Source organism: Hylobates moloch, unplaced genomic scaffold (genome assembly GCF_009828535.3).
Source record: "Hylobates moloch isolate HMO894 unplaced genomic scaffold, HMol_V3 SCAFFOLD_4, whole genome shotgun sequence".
Classification (NCBI taxonomy): Eukaryota; Metazoa; Chordata; class Mammalia; order Primates; family Hylobatidae; genus Hylobates; species Hylobates moloch.
Window position 1 is genome coordinate 157,384,753 of NW_026652279.1, and position 20,353 is coordinate 157,405,105.

Consider the following 20,353-nt stretch of genomic DNA (forward strand, 5'->3'; position numbering starts at 1 on the left):
CAGTCTGACCTTGGGAGTCACTGCTTCCAGCAATGTCACCCCAAAGGAATGCCAGAAGGGGCTGAGAGACCAGAGCAAATGCCAGTGTGTCTTTGACGTGTGGCAGCATCTTATGTGTTTGGTAAGTGGAGCCTCAGTCTCGGGTTTGTCCGTCCTCCACATCCACCTGCACAGAAAAGCTGTCAACTTCCCCAAATGCGCAGGCAGACATGTGAGAAGGTAGGTATCAGGGGCAGAGCTTCGGTACATAAGTGCCCATGAGTAGGAATTCCATTCCGTTCACAGCAACTCTTATAAAGAAGAAAGCCCTGCCCATCATTCATCCCTTGAAAATGGACCTGAATTCCTTCACTGCAGCTAGTCTCTCTTTCCTTACAGATCTAGAGCTGGAAACAAACACCCACATCGGATGAACTATGTATTCATTTTGCTCCAATGAGAAAACCTAAATTTGGAGAAATGGAGCATGATTTTACTACCATCAACAAAAGCCAAAATACGACTGGGAATATGACTTTTCAACCTACAAAAGACCCCCTCCAGTCCCATCAAACTGCAAAGGAGGTCGGGCACACTGGCTGACGTCTATTAATCCCAGCACTTTGGGAGGCCGAGGTGGGTGGATCATGAGGTCAGGAGTTCGAGACCAGCCTGGCCAACATGGTAAGCCCCGTCTCTACTAAAAATACAAAAATTAGCTGGGCGTGGTGGCGGGCGACTATAATCCCAGCTACTCAGGAGGCTGAGGCAGGAGAATCGTTTGAACCTGGGAGGCGCAGGTTGCAGTGAGCCAAGATTGCACCATTGCGGCTGGGCGCCGTCACTTTGGAGGCTGAGGGGGATGATGAGGTCAGAGTCGAGACCATCCTGGCTAACAGGTGAAACCCTCTGTGGTAAAAAACAAATTAAAGATTGCACCATTGCACTCCAGCGTAGGTGACAGGGCGAGGCTCCATCTCAAAAAAAAAAAAAAAGCAAAGGAGGTTGGGATTTGAGGTGTTATGCAAAGGACCGTCCACAGGCAGGAATGTGCCGCATAAGGACTCGACATTTTCTCTTCAGCTGCACAGAATTGGAGCTGATATGATGTCTTTATGTGCTATATACAAAAGAATTCTACCCAAGTTTCTCACCAAGAGGTGTAAATTATTCATGAAAAATGAAAATGTACTAGATTACAACACTTACATAACTGAGCCTTTTCTTAGAGAATGTGCAGATGCATTTATTAATTAAACTTCAGGGTAGGCCTGCAAAGCAGCTGCTGCTGAGGCAGGAAAATAAAAGGTCTATTGTCTACTTATTTTCTAATTTCTTGAAGAGAAAAATTAATGTGCATCTATATTGTTCTCATAGATCCAAGACCACCTAAGATAGACAGAGTATCCCCCAACCTCCTCCCACCCTTAATTTTTTTTTTTTTTTTTTTTTAGCATACTAAGTAAGTCTGGATTCTGCTATCCTTAGCCATGCACACAGTGGAATTCAGCCTCAAACTGCCAAGGAGCTTTAACGAATAGTGTTAACTGAATGCAAATGCTGCAATTTTTATAGTTTTATTTTTTTTTACACAAAGAAATTGTGCAGGTTTCAATCTCAATCCTTCAATCTCAATCTCTCTCTCTCTACTCTCTCTCTCTCTCTCTCCTGCCTTCTCTACAAAATGTTTGATATGGCAATTCTGCCTCATCTGAAGTAACCACATCCGTTCTCCAACCTGAATCCCCCCCTCTACAGTTAGAATATAAGCAAAAATTTAGAGGTGGCTGAACGACTTAGGCAGTATAAGGCAGAGAGAGATGTCTCAGCCCCGATTACTGTTTACAAGGGCTGGATTCTGACAGTTGCTGTCTCTGCTTTTTTGGAAAACAACATACGTGGGGCCCAGCTGCTTTCTGTAATCTGTTCCCAGGCACAAGCAAACTGCGAGAAAGGAGTGTTTCACAGTTTGATCAGCCATACATAGAGGCCGGCCACTTTACCATGTATTTCAGGAGAGAGAGAGGACAGGAGCCTACTCCTCCCACACTGGGGCCTTGCTGAACCAAGATTTTTCTTGTGAAACAAAATGCAGGCCCCAAAATGGGTCAAGTGGTGAATAGTGGGGAATGTTTAATGCCTCCTACATTTGTCTGAATATAGTCCAGACAGATGGCATTGAATAATAGATGTTTTATAAAACTCTGAGATGAGAGATGAAATAAAACACGATCTTACCTTTCTAGACTTCTTGGTTAGTATAGGTTAACTTATATATCCAAGAACCCATATACAAATAACTTTAAAGTTATGTTCATGTTTATAGGTGAGAAACAAGCTTTTCTCTTCCCTCTTCAATACTTTATAGCAGGCCAGATAAAACATACTGTATGTCTGGTTACATGTAATTATTTTATCTTTCTGATAAGATATCATTGAAATTGATGATCATATATAATAAAACTATGTCAGGTAAGTCTAGAAAATGAGATTTTCTAATTTATCAAATATAAATAGAGGGCTATATGTATATGACATATTATCAACTAATTTCCAATAAATTCTTCCTAAGGCCAACTCTCTGTTGAATGTACTTAATCTTTGGAGGAGAGTTCAGAAGATGTGGTAAGACCTTGAGGTCATAATATTAAACATGAATCATCATTTTTGGAGCTGTGATTAAGTGTTGGTTAACATATTGCCCAGAATATAATCTGATTTCGTTAGCTTCTAAGGCACTTCTTGTGATGCTCTGTAAAAAGATTCCCAATATTAATATGTAAGAATCTCTTTCCCTAGCATGGACTCATGGGCCAGAATGAATTAGATGGATAATCTGTTCACTGTCCATAGAGCTCTGATTTGGAGACATGGACACTATGCATTCACTTTACACCTGAGGGGACTCTTTCCTTCAAGCAGAAGCCTGTGGTTGGAGGTAGGGCTAGCTTTTGTGGCTCTGAGTGAGTCTCATTTAGGTAAGAAATGGGAAGGCCCATGTGAAAGGTGAGCACATTGCAGGTGTCCGAACAGCGAGGCCACCCAACTGCTGTGCTGGCAGGGACTGAGTTTCACATCAGCCTCAACCTCTCTTTCTACCATGTGACATTTATTTAGATAGGTTTTGCCATAGTACGAAATCATTTTTATGTTTCTCTTTTGCCAAAAGTAACACTCCCTTTGTAATGGGCAAAGGCAAGACAAAGTAGGCCACTTGCCAGCTGCCATTGTCCCAGTTTAGGCTCTTGTTAAAACCTCTTAATGGCCTCTACAGACTCTCCCGCCTCGAATCCATCTGCTCACTCTTCCTAGAGTACTGTTTCCATCACTATCCTGCTTGAAAATCCTTCAGTGGCCAAGTCAGGGCCAAACCCTTTAACTTGGCATCAAGGTCCCACACAATCAGAATCAAACCTACGCTGCAGCCGCTCCCACAAACGGATGCTCTGATCAATCTGAATGGGAGTTATTCTCCAGCTAAACTCGATACTTCCCCAGCTTTCTTTGTAGACTTGCATTTGTCTTTCTTTCTATTTAATGATGGTGCCTTAAGGAATGTGCAAAGTCCTTGTAGAATTCAGAGGACAGGGAAAGTACTTCTTGCTGGGGGAGGAGGAGAGAGATGTTCAGGGAAAGATTCAGAGTATAAATTGTATTTTAATTGTGCCTTTAAGAATGCTATTAAGTAAATTAAATCATCTCTGTATATAAATGAAGAAACTTAAAATATATTTATTTGAAAATTGTTTTCTCTCTCAAATAGAATGTAACTTTGAAATAAAAAATACTAAACAAATTACAACTTAGAATATTGCAATAATTCAAGTTCAGGAATTTTACTTACTCTGCACTCTCATTTTATTAAAATTTCATATGAAAAAACAGGTAATCCATTGCTAAGCTTTACCTCTTTTAATGTACACTCTAAGATTAAATTTGTTTCAATATAGGCATCTTTGACAGATTTACATATTCTGGTCCTTGGTCAATGGACTCAAATTGACTAATTTACATGCTACCTATCATTTCCCCCTAACCAACTTTTTTTTGTTAACAAGCTATTTGTGAGATGATTAGTAGAGGTTAGGAACAAAGTCTATGACAAAAGAAACCCATGAACCTGTTTCCCTAAGACAAAGGACTATTTCTTAGGTTATCTTACTTGTATAAAAATTATTGATAATTTTCACTGGTTATTTTATCACACCGAAATAATAAGGTCCATTATATGGTTTCTTTTCTTTTCTTTCTTCCCTTCCTTCTTTCTCTTTTTTTTTTTTTTTTTTTCTGACGGAGTTTCCCTCTTGTTGGCCAGGCTGGAGTGCAATTGCGCAATCTCGGCTCACCGCAACCTCTGCCTCCTGGGTTCAAGCAATTCTCCTGCCTCACCCTCCTGAGTAGCTGGGATTACAGGCATGCGCCACCGTGCCTGGCTAATTTTGTATTTTTAGCAGAGACGGGTTTTCTCCACGTTGGTCAGGCTGCTCTCAAACTCCCAACCTCAGGTGATCTGCCCACCTCGGCCTTCCAAAGTGCTGGGATTACAGGCATGAAATACTGCGCCTGGCCCATCATATGGTTTCTAAAGATGACCTGGCTACTTTACGTAACTAGCTCAAAGCTCTGTTCAAATCCAGCTCATCTCTCCAGTGTAAGATTCATCTTAGCTTGAGCTGCTAAGGCAGTATACCATCATGGTTAAAGCAAGTCTTCTGGAGCCAAGTTTCAACTCCAGCAAGACCATTTAGAAGCTGTCTGACTTTGGCTGAGGTAGCTAACTTTTGTTTCAGTTTTACCATCTGTCAAATGGGAATGATGATCATTGTACCCATCTCATAAAACTATTGTTAAGAATTGTCTACATCTATACTTAACTATCCTGCCTTTCTTACATAGTATATAATAGAATATATGATATGATATGTAATATATTACATGAGAGAGACCATTTAGAATCATACCTGGCACATAATAAGAGGTTTATAATAATAATATTATTACTATTAGGTATAATTTGTCTATTAAGGCCCAAATACCTTAACTGAAAAAGAAAATAGTGCTTAGTAAATTTGTTTATTATACTTTTGTTTCCTTATCTGCTCCCAAAGCTAAATAATCAAAAAACATTTCATATTTCCCAAACATATTTGGATTCTGTCTTTATTTAATCTCAAACCACCAGTCTAAATTCAGTGAAAACTTTTATTGGTGGCACCTTGATTCAGCCTGAGGATAGAGTGGCTTATTCAGCTTGGCTCCCCATGGGGTAACATGTAAATAGCACTGGACCTAAGAAGCTGTCATGGGATGTTTTAATCTATCCTCTTTCTTCAGTCAGTGACTTGTATCTAATTACAAATGCCTATGAGATTTTAAATATTTGAACTGACAGTCTGAATTGATCAAATTAACAAAAAATCTGTCAAAATGCAACTATATTTTGTGTTAACGACAGAAAAGAAGGCAGGGTGCTTATCGGTCATCAAACTCTGAAATCATTAGTTTCACTTTCATTCTGTTTGTGTTTGTTTATCTTTGTAATCTCATGCTTTGGGCCTAAAATAATAGTCACTGAACCTTTGGTTCACTGAATCTCAGAGCTGAGAGGGACTCCGGGGCATCTAGTTCTACTCCTCCTTTCACAAATGAGGAAACTGAGATTCATTATGTTTAAATGACTTACATAATCCACATGGGTATCATTCTATTTGAGTTTAAAGAGTGAAATCTTAACAAGATGATAACTTGTTATTTCAGTCATTAACAAGCTCTGGGTTTCCTATGATTGGATGCTAAAATAATTGCCAAGGTCTTTTGTTGATGCTTTGCTCTTTGAAACTTATTGAAAATACATAAAGAATATCATATCTGGAAATTTGTGTTCACTATTATTTATTTTTCCATGGTTTTTCATGTGCAAGCAGACCTGCATCAAGAGCTGCTAAAGGATTTCTCTTCATCATCACTTAAGTGCAATCCAGCAGCAACTATTACATCTGATAAACTGCAAAACACTGAATATAGGATTGTTGAAGCTACTGTCAGGTACTCCTTTAATTACATTTCTTTGGATTAAATTGAAATCAGAGTTCAGCTATGCTTGCAATTAAAGAAGTTGAAACCTCAACTTATTTCCTTTTCCACTCACACCCTGCCTGAAAGTGATATATTTTAGCTTCTGAATATTCCATACTTCCAACCTCTGCCTCCCTACACACACACACACACGCGCACAAACTTGAATATATGTATGGAATCTCTCAAAGCTTTTTTCTACCAAATGGAGCCAAAGAATCACTAGGCTTGAACAATATATATGACACATGGTCAAATATTTATTTTGCTAAAATAATTTTCCTACAACTCCAAAGTATTTCTTTATCTTGGCTTCTTTTCCTTTCTTAAAAAAGATCTCTAAGTGCCCAAAAGGCTAAACTTATCATATAGAATTTCACTGTAACAAATACTACTATATTACACTTCAAACTTTTATTTGAAGACAGGGTGTCACTCTGTCACCCAGGCTAGAGTGCAGTGGCATGATCATGGCTCACTGCAGCCTCGACCTCCCCAGGCTTAGGCGATCCTCCCACCTCAGCCTCCCAAGTAGCTGGGACTACAGGTGTATGGCACTGTGCCTGGCTAATTTTTTTCATATTTTTGTAGAGACCAGATTTTACCATGTTGCTCAGGCTGGTCTCCAACTCCTGGGCTCAAGTGATGCTCCTCCCTCGGCCTCCCAAAATGCTGGGATTACAAGCATGAGGCACTGCACTCAGTCCAAACTTGTTTTCTTATAAAAGGACTTTGTAACAAACAAAAATAGGGTCAAAAATCACATAAACGTAGTTCAAGGAGGCAGGACTTAAGACTTGAAAGAAATGGGTATCCAGCTTCCCTATTAAGAATGAGCGATTGAGAAGAGCTTTGGACCTAATAATGGAAAGATGCACAGTCTCTCTTCCTTCTCCCATCCCACATTAAATAATCATCATCATCTTCCCAGCTAAGGAACTCATCCTTGCCTGTTCTTTGTTCTGTTTGTTTCGAAGCTGGGTTGGCTTTCCTCAGAGGACCGGTTGGCATTTTAGAGGTGGGAGTGAATTGCTGAAGAATCGTCCACAGTTGATTGACACCTGCCACTGCACTGCTGTTCGGCCTCTCCTCCCTCCCCAACTCTCTGCTCTCTCCTGCTCTGTCACAATGCTGAGGCCACAGTCAGCACTGTCACGGGGTTTAACTTTTGTTCCTGCATTCCTGTCCACTCATGCCTTTCTTTGTAGGGATGAAACCTGCAGAGCTGGAATCGTGGATTCACTTGAATGTGGAAGGCAGCATGACTCAGCCCTCCCAGCCTGCAGAATGCGGGTTGGGACTGCTGTGATCCCCTAACAAGATTTCCCCTGGTTTCTTTTATCCCTTGTCATCTTTTATTGGCAGAGCTGATTTTATTTTTAACAACCCATGAAACAAAACTAAAAACCAAACCAAAATTCTTCTTCCGTGAAGGGAGGGCATGCGCAATAAAGTATTTTTCCAGGCGAGGTGAGAGCTTCTGCTCACTCACCCTCACGCTGTCTCCTTGTGGCTAGGAGCACATGTTTGCAAGTTGGGAGGCTAGGGTCATGGATACAGTCAGCTTGTGACCACAGAGTAGGAAATAGCAGCTGGCTGTCACTACGAAATAGTACATCCATGGTCTCACTGGCACATGCATTAAACCAACAGAGTTAAACGCTCCTCATCAGTTATATCCAGCCTTTGTGAGTTCAGCGCCACCCATGACTCTTCATTCCGGATGGTTTGGCTCTTAGGCCAGTATTGGAGCAGATTGTAAAGTGGGAGTCAAGTGAGTTTGGCAGAACCTAAGACCGAGGTCAAATGATCATAAGAATTATTCAGACCTCAAATATGACATTTAGGCCAAAGAGAAGACTTTCTAAGAGGAGAATTTTTTTCCTCCACACAGATGATAGGGTCTGAATGAACCGAATTAAAATACAGCCAGTTTTGAAGCACCCATGGGTGCGCGTCTACAATTTTTATGTGGCCATTCACAAACCACTGGATAGGTAATGCTGTACTAAAAGGAATTTAAGCCTGTCAGGTTAATTACACAATATTAGGTACGAAAACAAACAGTGCAACACAAAACATAGCTACATCATTATTTGCAGTAAATGTTAACTCTAAATAAGTGCAACCTGTCTGTAAATGCTTGCTATAAACTAATTAAAAAAATAAAATTTGATGGATAAACATGAAAAAAAAATTCTCACTGAGAATTTTTTTTTTAAATATCAGCACTCATTTAGAGTTTGGGATTTGTGAAAGAAAGCTTTAAAAGGAGCAAACCTGATTGGCTGTGGCTGTTGCTGCGAAGGGGACACTTGTTGCAGGAGTTGTTGCTGCAGAGACAGTGGCGGACGTAGCGCTGTGCATCATGGGTACTTTCAGGAGGGGAACCATGGGAGCAATGAACAGGAGGGTGTAGCATTATGGTAATAGAAGTGGTATTTTGGCATGGTGAATATCAGAGCAGCAAGCCATCATGGGTTAAACCAGCAGATGGCATGCAATCACAATGCAAAGCAAGGAAGCATGGGAGAGAAATAAAAAAGGGAAAATAGCTTATTACAAGTACAATTAAAGGAAGTTTTAAAACATAATCAGTGATTCCCAGAAAGGCCAAAGCAGATTACTTTGGTTGATGTATTTATAAACATTTTATTTCTAACAATAGATCCATTCCCAATTCAGAGTATACAGTGTATGCAATAATGGTTGTTTCTAAAATTGTGAAAGGTGATGTCCAATGAAGTAAGAATATGTGACCATCACTTTTAATCATAAACTCTGAGACATCCAAGTCTCCATATGGAGGCCTAATTTGGGGTAGGATGTTCTTTGGAATTACAGTTAAATTGAATTTTTTTTTTCAATTTGGGACTGCTTATATGAAATGCAACTGCTGTGGGTTGTGGTTTATTTGAATCAATAAATGATGGAGCAAACCTCATAGCCTTGATGCAAATTCTAACACAGGTACTCTGAAATAGCCAGGCAAAATTTGCAATGTTTCTTTTTCTTGACTCTAAATAGATCTAATCCATATGTCCTAAAGACAGATGTTTGTACCAAGGCATTCATGTGTGTGAGGACAACTATCTGCTATTAAAATTGAACGACTAAGGGAATGCTGAGGTGCAGAAAAATCATCCCAAATAAATCAACACTTAGAAAAGATAATTAAGTTAGGAAGCTCAGACATTCAGTTTCAAAATACATCCATTTATAATTTGTAAAAAATGAATACTTCTGGGAAACTCTGATCGCTCTAACACACAGCAAAGAGGAGATAAAGGCACACCACTATGAAACTTTCAAACATTGATGAAATTAGCCTGCCTCGCTGATAGAGTAAGCTCTGTTCCTTACACTATACCATATAAACTATAAAGAGAAACAAAACACAAATCATTAAAAAGCAGACTCGTACTTGTGGCTTTATGTTTTTGTAGTGATTGTTCTAGCACAAGAGGTCACATTAAAACCGTCATTTTCTTAAATATACAAGTACATTTTTAAAAACCTATATGTTAACTCTAAAGCCAAATAAGCCTTCAAATCTACTATTTCCTATAGCATTTCTACCATCTCTGAAATAAATTTCAAGCAAGTGAAAGTATTGTACATCATATAAAAGACAAATAAAAAAGGTTGAAACCTACCAATACTGGTAGCGGGTGTCATGCACAAAACTGACCCTGATGTCATGCAATGGTGGGTGGAAAAAGTGAATAAAGGGAAAGAAACAGGTTAGCGGTTTAGAGTTAACATTCAAAGTGAGATTGAAGCACAACCAGAAATAAGTAGGGTTAGTTAACACAGTCTTTTAGGGCCATTCACATTGTCAGTACAGACACAAATATATCTGACTTATTTTAAGCCAATATTATTCCAAGCTCACTCCTTAGACCACTGTTCACACTTTCTAATCATATGCATCGACATGATTCTAATAAGAATGACGTGTGATAATGCCGTCGTGTCCTTCCTCTAAGACCTCAAAGTATTTTACAGACATTATCAAGTTAATCCTCCAAGGCAGGAAGTAGGTATTTTACAGATGAAAAATCTGAGGCGTAGTAACTCCTCCAAGGTCATGCATGGTGTGGGTCAAGGGGAAGGCTAGAAATAGAATTCTCTTCCTAAATCCAGGTCAGCTTTTATATTCACTAGAATACACTGAACTTACTGCATTAAAAGTTTGTTTGACTATAAATGTTTTGTGTCAACAATGGTATGAAAATAAGAACAGTATTTAAGATTTAAGATATTCTCCAAATCAGAAGCTTGCAGGGCAGGATGGGTGAATTTTAGATTGCTGCTTGAAAGCCCAATAACCTAGGAAGGCTGAGGTTCTTTCTTACAGGGAATGACCTGTATGAGTACGTGGTCTTCTCTCTGTTGTAAGATTCATTATGATAAAGGAGTAGTGCCTGGCAATAGAGCTTAAACACTGTAGAGGCAAAATAGTGCAGAGTTGGGGCTGAGTTAGGACCGGGGCTAAGGAGTTTGGTCATGACTACTACAAGGTGATCCCTGAGGAGGATTTCTGGCAAAACTCCTAGGAAATCTCAAGTTGGCATCTGAGTGGGGAGGTAGGAGGTGGGAGGGGCAATTTCAACCCTTTCTTAGAAATAGCTGTCTTACTTGTGGTGGTCATAATAACATACATGCATCATGACTGTGACCATAGATATTATATTCAGGCATGTTGTGGAGAACTGAAAGAACACTGTATTGAAAGCTTGGAGGAATTATCTGCTACTGGTTCAGTTCCATGAAAAACAAGGTAATACATGGATTTAGATCACTGAAGACTGGGTGTCACGTAGATGCCTGAGAAGTAGTTTCTCGTAAATGTAGGAGTGCCTTCTTAGAGTTTCAGAACTGACTTCTGAGATATTAGTTGGAGAATTTGAGATGTGTAGGTCTTTATTCTCTCCGTGGAGCTGTTCACGCTGGAGGGCGACTTTTTGCCTGAACTACATTTTGATCAAGCTAACATGACCTAGTCAGGAGGGGGCTGTTTAACTGGGCTACTGCCAGATTCTTCAACAAATGTGTGCCAATATATCCAACTTAAACCTTTCTCCAGCCCTATTCTCTCATCTTCAGAATCAAACTTCTAGAAATCTACCTACACATAAATGTTTGCTTCCCTATCCCTACTGAGTCTTCATTCCTCTTCAATTTGGCCTTCATTTGACCTCTGCACTTAAATTGTGAATGCCAATCACCAGAAAAATCCCATATTGCTGCAGCCAGCGGGAACTCTCCCATCCTCACCTCACTGTTGCTGATTCTCAGCAGCATTCAGCACTCCGCCCTTCCCTTCGTCGGAAGCTACTTTCTTCCCTTAGATTTTTGATCGTGCACACACACACACACACACACACACACACGTTTTTCTTTCTGGCTACTCTCTTTGTCTACTTTGCTGAACGACCTTCCTTCCCTGAACTCTCTCTATGGTGGAGTTCCTCAGGACTCAGTTATGGGTCCCCTTCTCATCTACGCTACATTTCCTGTGGTGTATCATTCACTTCATGGGTTTGGATTCCAGGAGCTTCCATGTTTGTGTATCCCACGCAGATCTCTTCTCAGAGTTCCAGGTCCTTTCCTCTAACTGCCCCCCTCACCTCTCTACTTGGATGTCTCATAAGTGTCTCAAATGTAACAGGGCCAAACTTTGATCTTTCCCACAGAAATTTTCTACACCTCGGTCTATGGCCATACCACCCTGAACACGCCTGTTCTTGTCTGATCTCGGAAGCTAAGCAGGGTTGGGCCTGGTTAGTACTTGGATGGGAGAAACTTTCTACACCTCAGGAGATGCCTGATGGGCATCACCATCTAACTCGAGCTCTAGACTGAACTGAAAGTTATGCCTTACACCCCTTCCCCTTGTGAACTTCCCAGGTCCAGCTCACCAATCAGCCAAAGCAATCCTGCTTCTAGCATGCAGCTTGCGTTCACCTGTTCATCCATCACTACTGCCACATCTGAAGTCCTGGTCACCATTATCTCTAGGCTGGGCTGTGCGATAACATCCTAAGTGGTCTTCCTGCTTCCATTCTCGTCCCTCCTTAGTTCATTCTCCAGCTGCTGGCAGAGTAGATCTTTCCAAATGCAGGCCTGGCCACTCCTCTGCTGGAAACCATTCAGTGGTTTCTCATTGCTTTTGGGATAAAGGTCCCCTGTGGTCTAGTCTCCGACGACCTCCCCAGGCCATCCTACACCTCTCTTCCCTGGCACCATGATCCAGACAGATTAATTTTTCTTTTCTTTGAACTGAACACATTACACATTTGTCCTATTTTTGAGCTTCCCACAAGCTGTCCCCTTGGCCTAGAATAATCTTCACCCCACTCTTTTCATCTTCCAGATCTCAGGGTATATGTCACTTCTTCAGGAAATGCTCAATTGTTATTTTACCTACCTCCCCATGCCATCAAGTCAGTTTCTATTTTTAATCTCACTGAACTCTACTTTTTCATTCATAGTACAGGTTGAGCATTCCAAGTCTGAAAATTCAAATCCAAAATGCTCTAAAATCCGAAACTTGTTGAGTGCTGACATGCCCCTCAAAGAAAATGCTTCTTGGAGCATTTCAGATTTCAGATTTTCAAATTTGGGATGCTCCACTGTTAATATAATCCAAATATTCCAAAATCTGAAATATTTCTGGTCCCAAGCATTTTGGATCAAGGGGCACTCAACCTGTACTCATAAAAAAATGGCCGGGCATGCTGGTACACACCTGCAATCCCAGCACTTTGGGAGGCCGAGGCGGGTGGATCACAAGGTCAAGGAGATCAAGACCAGTCTGGCCAAGATGGTAAAATCCTGTCTCTACGAAAAATACAAAAAAAAATTAGCCAGGTGCGATGGTGGATGCCTGTAACCCCAGCTACTCGGGAGGCTGAGACAGGAGAACCTCTTGAACCTGGGAGGCGGAGGTTGCAGGTCAAGCTCCTGCAAGAGCCAAGATCACGCCACTGCACTCCAGCCTGGGCGACAGAGCGAGACTCTGTCGCAAAAAAAAAAAAAAAAAAATTACGCCTTTAAAAATCTGCTCTTATTTTTCTTTCATTCCAATGTGGAGGGGGGTGTCTTGGAGAGCTTTGCTGTGCCATGCATGTGAATATCATTGGGATTGCAAATAATCCACAGCTCCTGCAGCCGCACTGGGCTAGGATCAGTCATGTCACTTTGGCTTCAGTCCTGGATGTGGCTGAAATCCTTAACCAAATTAATTCCATGAGCCTCTCTCTCTAAGTGGCCTAATAGTGATGTGAATATTGGAAATGCATAGCTTATGCATGTGTGGCTCCCTTACTCAATGCCAGATTGTGGTCCTGATCTTCTTAGCAAGCCCCATCTCTGCCTTTGTACAACACTCTCATCCTCTACTCTCTGCATACACCCTGTATGTACTTTATATTATAGCTACAGTGGACAATTTTCTATTCTTCAAGTACACTCTTCCCATGTCCCAACTGGGATGCTTTTCCCTCACTGATAAAATCTTGCTTCTCTTTCAAACTCCTAGGCAAATTTCTCCTACTTCGGAAAGTCTTCTTTCTCCATATCCTTCGTAGCCACCACCTGGTGCACATGCTGAAGGCAGAATTCATTGTCTCCTCTCCTTCACTCTCAAATAGCTTTGCCCAGACCCTCAGGTACTCCTTCATCCTCTGTATAATATCTGGTTTTCACCTCGTTATGGACTCTTTTGTATTCTCATTACTGGCTCTGGAACCCAGAACATACCACGGGTTCAAGGTATGTTTGCTGAATTGAATGGAATAAATTTTGTTGTGCTTATGCAGATATAGATGCCACTAAACACTGATCAGTCTTTCACCAAGTCATGTGATAATCTGATGTAACATTTACGCGTTTCTCATAACTAGGCTGCATCTGGGCACTGTCCCCTGTTCTACTTATTCTGTACTTCCAATATAATGAAATAAATCAAGGAAGGATTCTGTGGGTTGCCTTTGTTCTGATCAGCTGAACACTGATTCGCTAAGGCACCAATTCTATGAACAAAGACTTCTCAAATGTTTTCTGCTTCAGTTGCACAAATATTTCAGCTGTTGTATCTGTGAGCCAGAATTATCTGGGTAGTTCCACTAATTATGTATTCCACTTTGCAGTGTAGACACAGCCTCAGTTTTTCCATCTGCAAAATGCAAATAACCATGCCTGCCACTAACAGAACTGCAACATCTTGAAGAATAATGAGATAATGTCTATAAGAACACTTACAGTAACTTAGAATAAACCTGTCAGAGAAATGCCAAGAATTATTATGCTGCTATTTTTGTAAGTGTGTGTGGTTTTGCCACTTTCCTAACATAGAAAAGAAAAAGTCTAACTACTTGGTTAAAATAATCCCAATCAAAAAAGAAAAAAAAAGAAAACTCCCACCCATGGCAAATGTGCTAGGGCATCAAGCAGGGCAATAATTATCTTAGCATGGCTTGGGAGAAGACTCTCGTATTTTGCATAAAATTTTATATTAATATCTTTGCAACCTGGAGGCAGAATTCCTAAAATCCAAATTCACGTTGTGTCAATGGGAGAATTTTAGTATCATATCAAAAGCTTTAACTATGAATGGTTTTTGATCAAGGGCAACCTTCAGGAAAACATAAAATGCTGTTTTGTTTCATATTTATGTTTACATAAAACATTTATAGAAAAATCAAAATCCATTCATTTAAAAGTAACGAGTCCTCTATGTACCAAGTTATAATAATTATTTTTGAACATCTTCACTTGATTTGCAGAGGTTTCAAACCAACAATGATGAACAAAGAGTGATTATTATCATTATCATTTTAGAAATAAAGTTGAAAATGGGTTTATAAGAAAGAAAATCAGAAGCAAAAACTTGAGCTAAAATGAACAATAAAATTCCTGGTATGGGTTTAAGTGGGAGAAAGATTATTTTAATCTCCTTTTAATAAAATTATTTTCTCTTTCCTCATTTAAGAGAAATTTGAAAATTCTTAGCAGTTGAAATACCATTTCAGAACACTAGATCCACATGTTTGTTCACTCTGATATCCATGTCATGTAAGAAATGGAAACCCTTCTAGTTACTGTATTGGTGCGCTAAGACCCACTTTTTGGCTTCCAAAGCCCACTGAATTGAGGGTTGCCGGACACACTTAAGCTGTTCCTAAAGAATCCACCAGAGGGCGGAAGTACACAACCACAGCAGCCAATGCAGCCGTATGGGTCCTTCATGCAATACGTTTCATCAACAAAAATCAGGTCGTTGCGTAAGGGATGTTGTTTATCCTTGCTTTGGAAATGTTTAAAAGGCTTCCAGGTGAAATATTTTAAAGTGATGATTCTTTCAGTGATTTAACAAATCAGTCGTTGTTGGGTTTGAGAGTTAAAGATGTGCTGGAGGGCTTCAGAGTCTTTTGGCAGGCTTAGCACCAGAGCTTCATAGGTATTCCCAGGACATGGTAATGGCAGTAACATCCATTCTTCAGAAACAGGCTTCTCCTTTTACGTTTTCCCCCTCAGTATATTCTTCCTTAATTTTTTTTTAATCTTAAAATATCTAGTGGCCAAGAAGTCTACCATGACACACTTTGTAGAAACCACACAGGACATTAACGTAAGTTTACCTTCTAGTAATTATTTTACAAATGTGTTATTTCAAGTAGATTACATGTTAAAACACTGCTATGCTGTAACAGCACTGGGATGTCACTAATTAAGGCTATAATAGGGCAAAAGTGAACTCCTAATAAATACTGCATTAGAGATTTCTTCTACAAGTCTATGAGTTTAAGATAGGTTCAAAACTAAAATAAGAAAAGTAAACACTGAAAACCACTTTGCTCACATAAGTTATATCTTAACTAAAATATGTATTGTTCACAGGTTACTAATCCATTTCAAAGTTTAGATTTTATACAAAGAATATCACAGAAATATTTTACCTCCCTCTGATGTTAACTCTGATAAGCTATGGGATTTAAGGAAATAGATAATAAGCTGGAAAAGTTCAAACTTATGGATTTGAATCAAAAAACTCTTTTTGTTAGAATTGTTATTCATTTATATTTACTTTCATTTCACTATCGTGGGCTGAAGAATTTTGACTTACAAAGAACTCAATGGATGGTCTTCCCACCAGGGCTTAAGTTACCCCCTGCTTCTAACATTGACTAAAAGGTGAAAAACACAGTCAATTATGGTGACTATCTTTGCGTATGGTGTGCATGTGTGTGTCTGTGGTTAGAGATGTCGGTGCAAATGGGGGAGGGATGAAATGCTTTATACTTTCGTTTTTTTTCTTTTTTCAGGAGAACTCTGTGGAATGTGTATACATAGGCGGGCCCGGGTGGTAGAATGTGATGTAAATGGAGTTGGTCACAGGGAAGCTCAGTTCTTTTTCTCATTAGCTGTGGCACCTTGGAAAGTCACTTCTCATTTAGGGGGCCTCAGTTTTCTCATCTGTAAAACAATCAGCTGGATGAGGAGATCACTAAGAGTCCTTTGAACTCTAAGATTCTGTGACTATTGCAATGGATCTTTTAGTGGAATCATAGTTAATGCACATGGCACGTAATAGTATCAGGCATTGGCTTAGACACTGACCATAAGAGCTCTATATACTTGTGAACTTGGTGAAAGTTGAGAAGGATGGAGAAAGAGATAGAATGGATATAAAAATATGAGTAGAGAATTGCTTTAATTTGAATAGCCTCATTGTTTTAGTGCTCTGAATAGAAATAGAAAAAAATGGTTAGTATTTACTGGAATTGCTATTTTTAGGCCATTCAGAGTTAATGACAAATTTCAATTGGCACACATAAAAGGTCTTATTTACATAAACAATTTTACAGGGCTTGTGCAAATACGAGAAACCAAAAGCCCTAACTGCTACTGCTCTCTGTTTCTCATGGGTTACATCTGTCTCTTCAATCTATCAAATATTTGGCTTTAGAATCCTAACAGTCTTTAGCTATCATTCAAAGTAAGGTAAATACATTTAGATAGCTAGGACAACGATGAATTTCAAACTGTATTATACCTTCAAAAGCAAACTAGATGCCACCAAACAGCTTAAAGAAATGAGAAGAAAGCACATGACCAGAAGGGCACAGGACGTAGGGCAGTAAGGGCACATACCTGTTGGAATGAACGCGGCGTGTTGCTGCAACTGTGCGCTGGTGAGAGCCTGCTGGTAGTGCAAGACGCTGGGGTTAAAGACCGCGCTGGTACCATTGCTTTTTTCAAGTGCTTGTCTCTTTGGTAAAGGATGAAGAGCACCAGGGGGAAAGGCCTAGAAATGAAGAATTCGATAAGATATGTCTAACTTAAAGCAAACACACCTTCTGTGTTCACAGAGATCATCAATTGCAACATTCTTTTTAAAAATGACAGCTAAGGAGATGCCTCTGCCATGCACCTTAATTTAAACAGCGGCAATGTCGAATGAGTGAGAATTTGTTATTGAGAGCGAAAGCATGATTTCTGTAACCCAAAACGGTAGCATCTCAACTAAGGAAAAGAAAAACTATCAAGCAACAACAACAAAAAAAATGGCTTCAGCTTTTAAAATGAGTTAAACTATTCTAAGGGGGGAAGAAGCATTGGTGTTATTATTAATACCTATTCTTTTCTTTAACTAAATGGCAATTTCTTGAATTTAAAGGTTAATACGAATTATAATGAACATTTTCTGAGTCAAATAATTTAAATTTGCTTCACTCTTTTGGAAAAGGTATTAAAATTTGTTAGGATTAATTTATTTCACAGATTACATATGAGAATGAGATGGCTAAACACCTTATTGGATTTTTTCCATAAATTAATAATAATGATTGTTTGCAACCAATATTTTACAAGTAATACAAATCTCAGATGGTTCTCTGAAAAGCTACATGCAAAGCGAAAGGTGAAAGGTCAAAGTACCAGGTCTACAGTTGCTTCGAGAGGTCGCTTCATTGCTTTGGCAGTCGACTGAGTCTTTTAATAACAGGCAGCGAGCACATGATGGCAGTGGGCCAATGGGATTCAAGCGAATTAACATACAGGTAAACAGCAAGCAGAGGTGCATCATGGGAACGGCATTGCATTGTGGATAGGTGAGAAGGAAAAAAATATTCTGAATGCAATATACAACGTACAAAACACTAGGCATGCACAACAACAAAAATGTTCTCTAAAGAAATGAATATTACACCTTAAATTAGTATTGAAGCAAAAATGCATCTACTATACCTTAGTTAAAAGCATATAAGAGAGTAAAATATAGATGTTTGAAATTCAGGAAAGTTAATTAAAACAGCAGCTTGCATACACACCATAAGCATTTTTTATATTGCTTCAGAAAAAAAAATGCAAAATTTGTAAGGGCCATAGGATCGAAGAACTTCTGATAAGTTAGTTTTCAAATATGAAATAATGAGTCCATCGAGTAAGGATATGACCCAAGTTGAAATTTTTCATAAAAATTTAAAATTCATAGCTGGCCTAACAAAATGAAGTGGCGAACTGAGACAAAAAATTCAGGCAAAAAAATATTCAAACACAAGATTATTTAGGCGAAACTGTTGGGTTTGGATCTTTATTTTTTGTCTGAATCATGTGGATAATTGTCTCAATTCTTGTCTTCACTCTGCTAGTGTGAGTCTTGTAATGTGGACTAGAGTTCCAAATTTAGTGCCTTGAATTTAAATAGTGAGTTTCCAGAATTCCCCACTTGTATTCCATCATCTTGTTTCTAACAACCAACTTATCATCCATTCTGTTTTCTACTACATTTGAAATGTTCATTTCATTTATCTCAAAAAACTTACCGGATTATACTAAGAAAATAACCTTTAAAAGGTAGTGTCCCCAGGTCTCAAAATAATTTCTATTTAGTAATTCTATTTGTACTTTTAGCTACAATCAGTGAGCAACCCCATTAATGAAAAGTGGAACTCTTGGAAAGAACAAATACAACAGCTAAAAATAGCAAACAGCTAAAAATAATAGCAAAGAACTGCTTGAAAGATTAGAAGTAAAATAATATCTTTAACTTAGAACCATAATTTTGGGAAGACAGTTTCATTTAAACAACTGAAATAAAAACCAGTATGGATTGATTTAGACCACAATGAAAAATTTTCCTATTCTAATTGTTGTTAAAAAAAAAAAAAAAAAAAAAAAAAAAACTAAAAATTCTATGATGGAATTCTATGCAAATAAAATAATTCAAAGGAATTGCTCCAATGCAAATAAAAAATGAAATACCCTTTTCTATGCTTAGCACAATAGGTAAATCCCTAAGGTTTGTCTAATAAATACAAATATTATATTCTAAAGTTCTGAAATAGAACTTTGTCATTTGACATGAGATAGTACTAAACCTTTAAAATGGGAAACAGTTAATGACATTTTCCTGGATAAATAAAGGATGTTTTTTATTGTTTTATAATTCAGGATAAAAAGTATGGAGATAATAGGGGATAAGGGGAAAGCTATGGAGGGGGAGAGACTAGAAATAAAGTAGAAAGGACTACAGGCAGAGAAGAGATTTAGAATGGCCAATGGAAAAGAAAATGTTTGGGAAGGTAGTTTTGATCGGGGTCATCGAATAACATGAAATCAATGTTGTGAAAGTACAATTGTGAACATTAAAAACAATGAGCTGACAAAACTTCTGTGTACTGGATATTCTTTCCTTGCATGTAACTTTGACATCATGTAACTTCCATAATGCCATTTTTGTTTCGAATCTTCCATCCTTGCACAGCTTTGCATTGTTAAGTAGTGCAGGGTTTTCTTTTGTTTTGTTTTTTGAGCTTCAATTAATCTGCATCAGCTGAAGAAGGTTACAAAGCCTATTCTCTTAGAGCACACTGAGAACATGAACTGGATCGTTAAATTCAAAATCATTTTGGGCTTAACTTTCTGGACTCAATTTTTTCCCTTCCCATTTGCAGTCCTAAGTATTTACAGAATGAATCCACTAATGGGTTGATCTTTCCTGACATGTCAACTTAGATGAGCGATTATGTCTCCAAAGGCTGATATTCATGAACAAAATTTTGACTTAACAAAGAATCATTTAATGAAGTCTCCAAGTACAATGAAAAATAATAAATATTTCCCTTTAGGATTGTCACCTGGAAGGTTAATGTTCTTCTTTTTCCTGTCTTAGTGTGATGAAACTTAATTTCCATAGAATTTAGAATAATCTAGGAATGTAAAATAACTGAGAACTCTAGAGTGAGCAGGACAGTGACATGTATCTCTTTCTACCACTCTGTGGTGTGAG

General features: G+C 38.8%; 1 protein-coding gene across 11 annotated transcripts in view; it reads right to left on the reverse strand.

The window, feature by feature from the left end:
• MBNL2 (muscleblind like splicing regulator 2) overlaps window positions 1-20,353 on the reverse strand; it is a 172,976-nt gene that overhangs the window by 18,984 nt on the left and 133,639 nt on the right. For 2 of the 11 annotated variants that reach the window (XM_032151134.2, XM_058438023.1), the window contains 2 exons: window positions 17,215-17,368; window positions 9,711-9,746 (listed from right to left, as the gene is read on the reverse strand). In XM_032151134.2, coding sequence (XP_032007025.1) covers window positions 9,711-9,746; window positions 17,215-17,368 — 190 coding nt within the window. Of the gene's footprint in view, window positions 1-8,334; window positions 8,430-9,710; window positions 9,747-17,214; window positions 17,369-18,000; window positions 18,055-20,353 lie in introns of all 11 variants that reach the window. The other 9 variants (XM_032151132.2, XM_058438022.1, XM_032151136.2 and 6 more) reach the window with 7 other exon arrangements.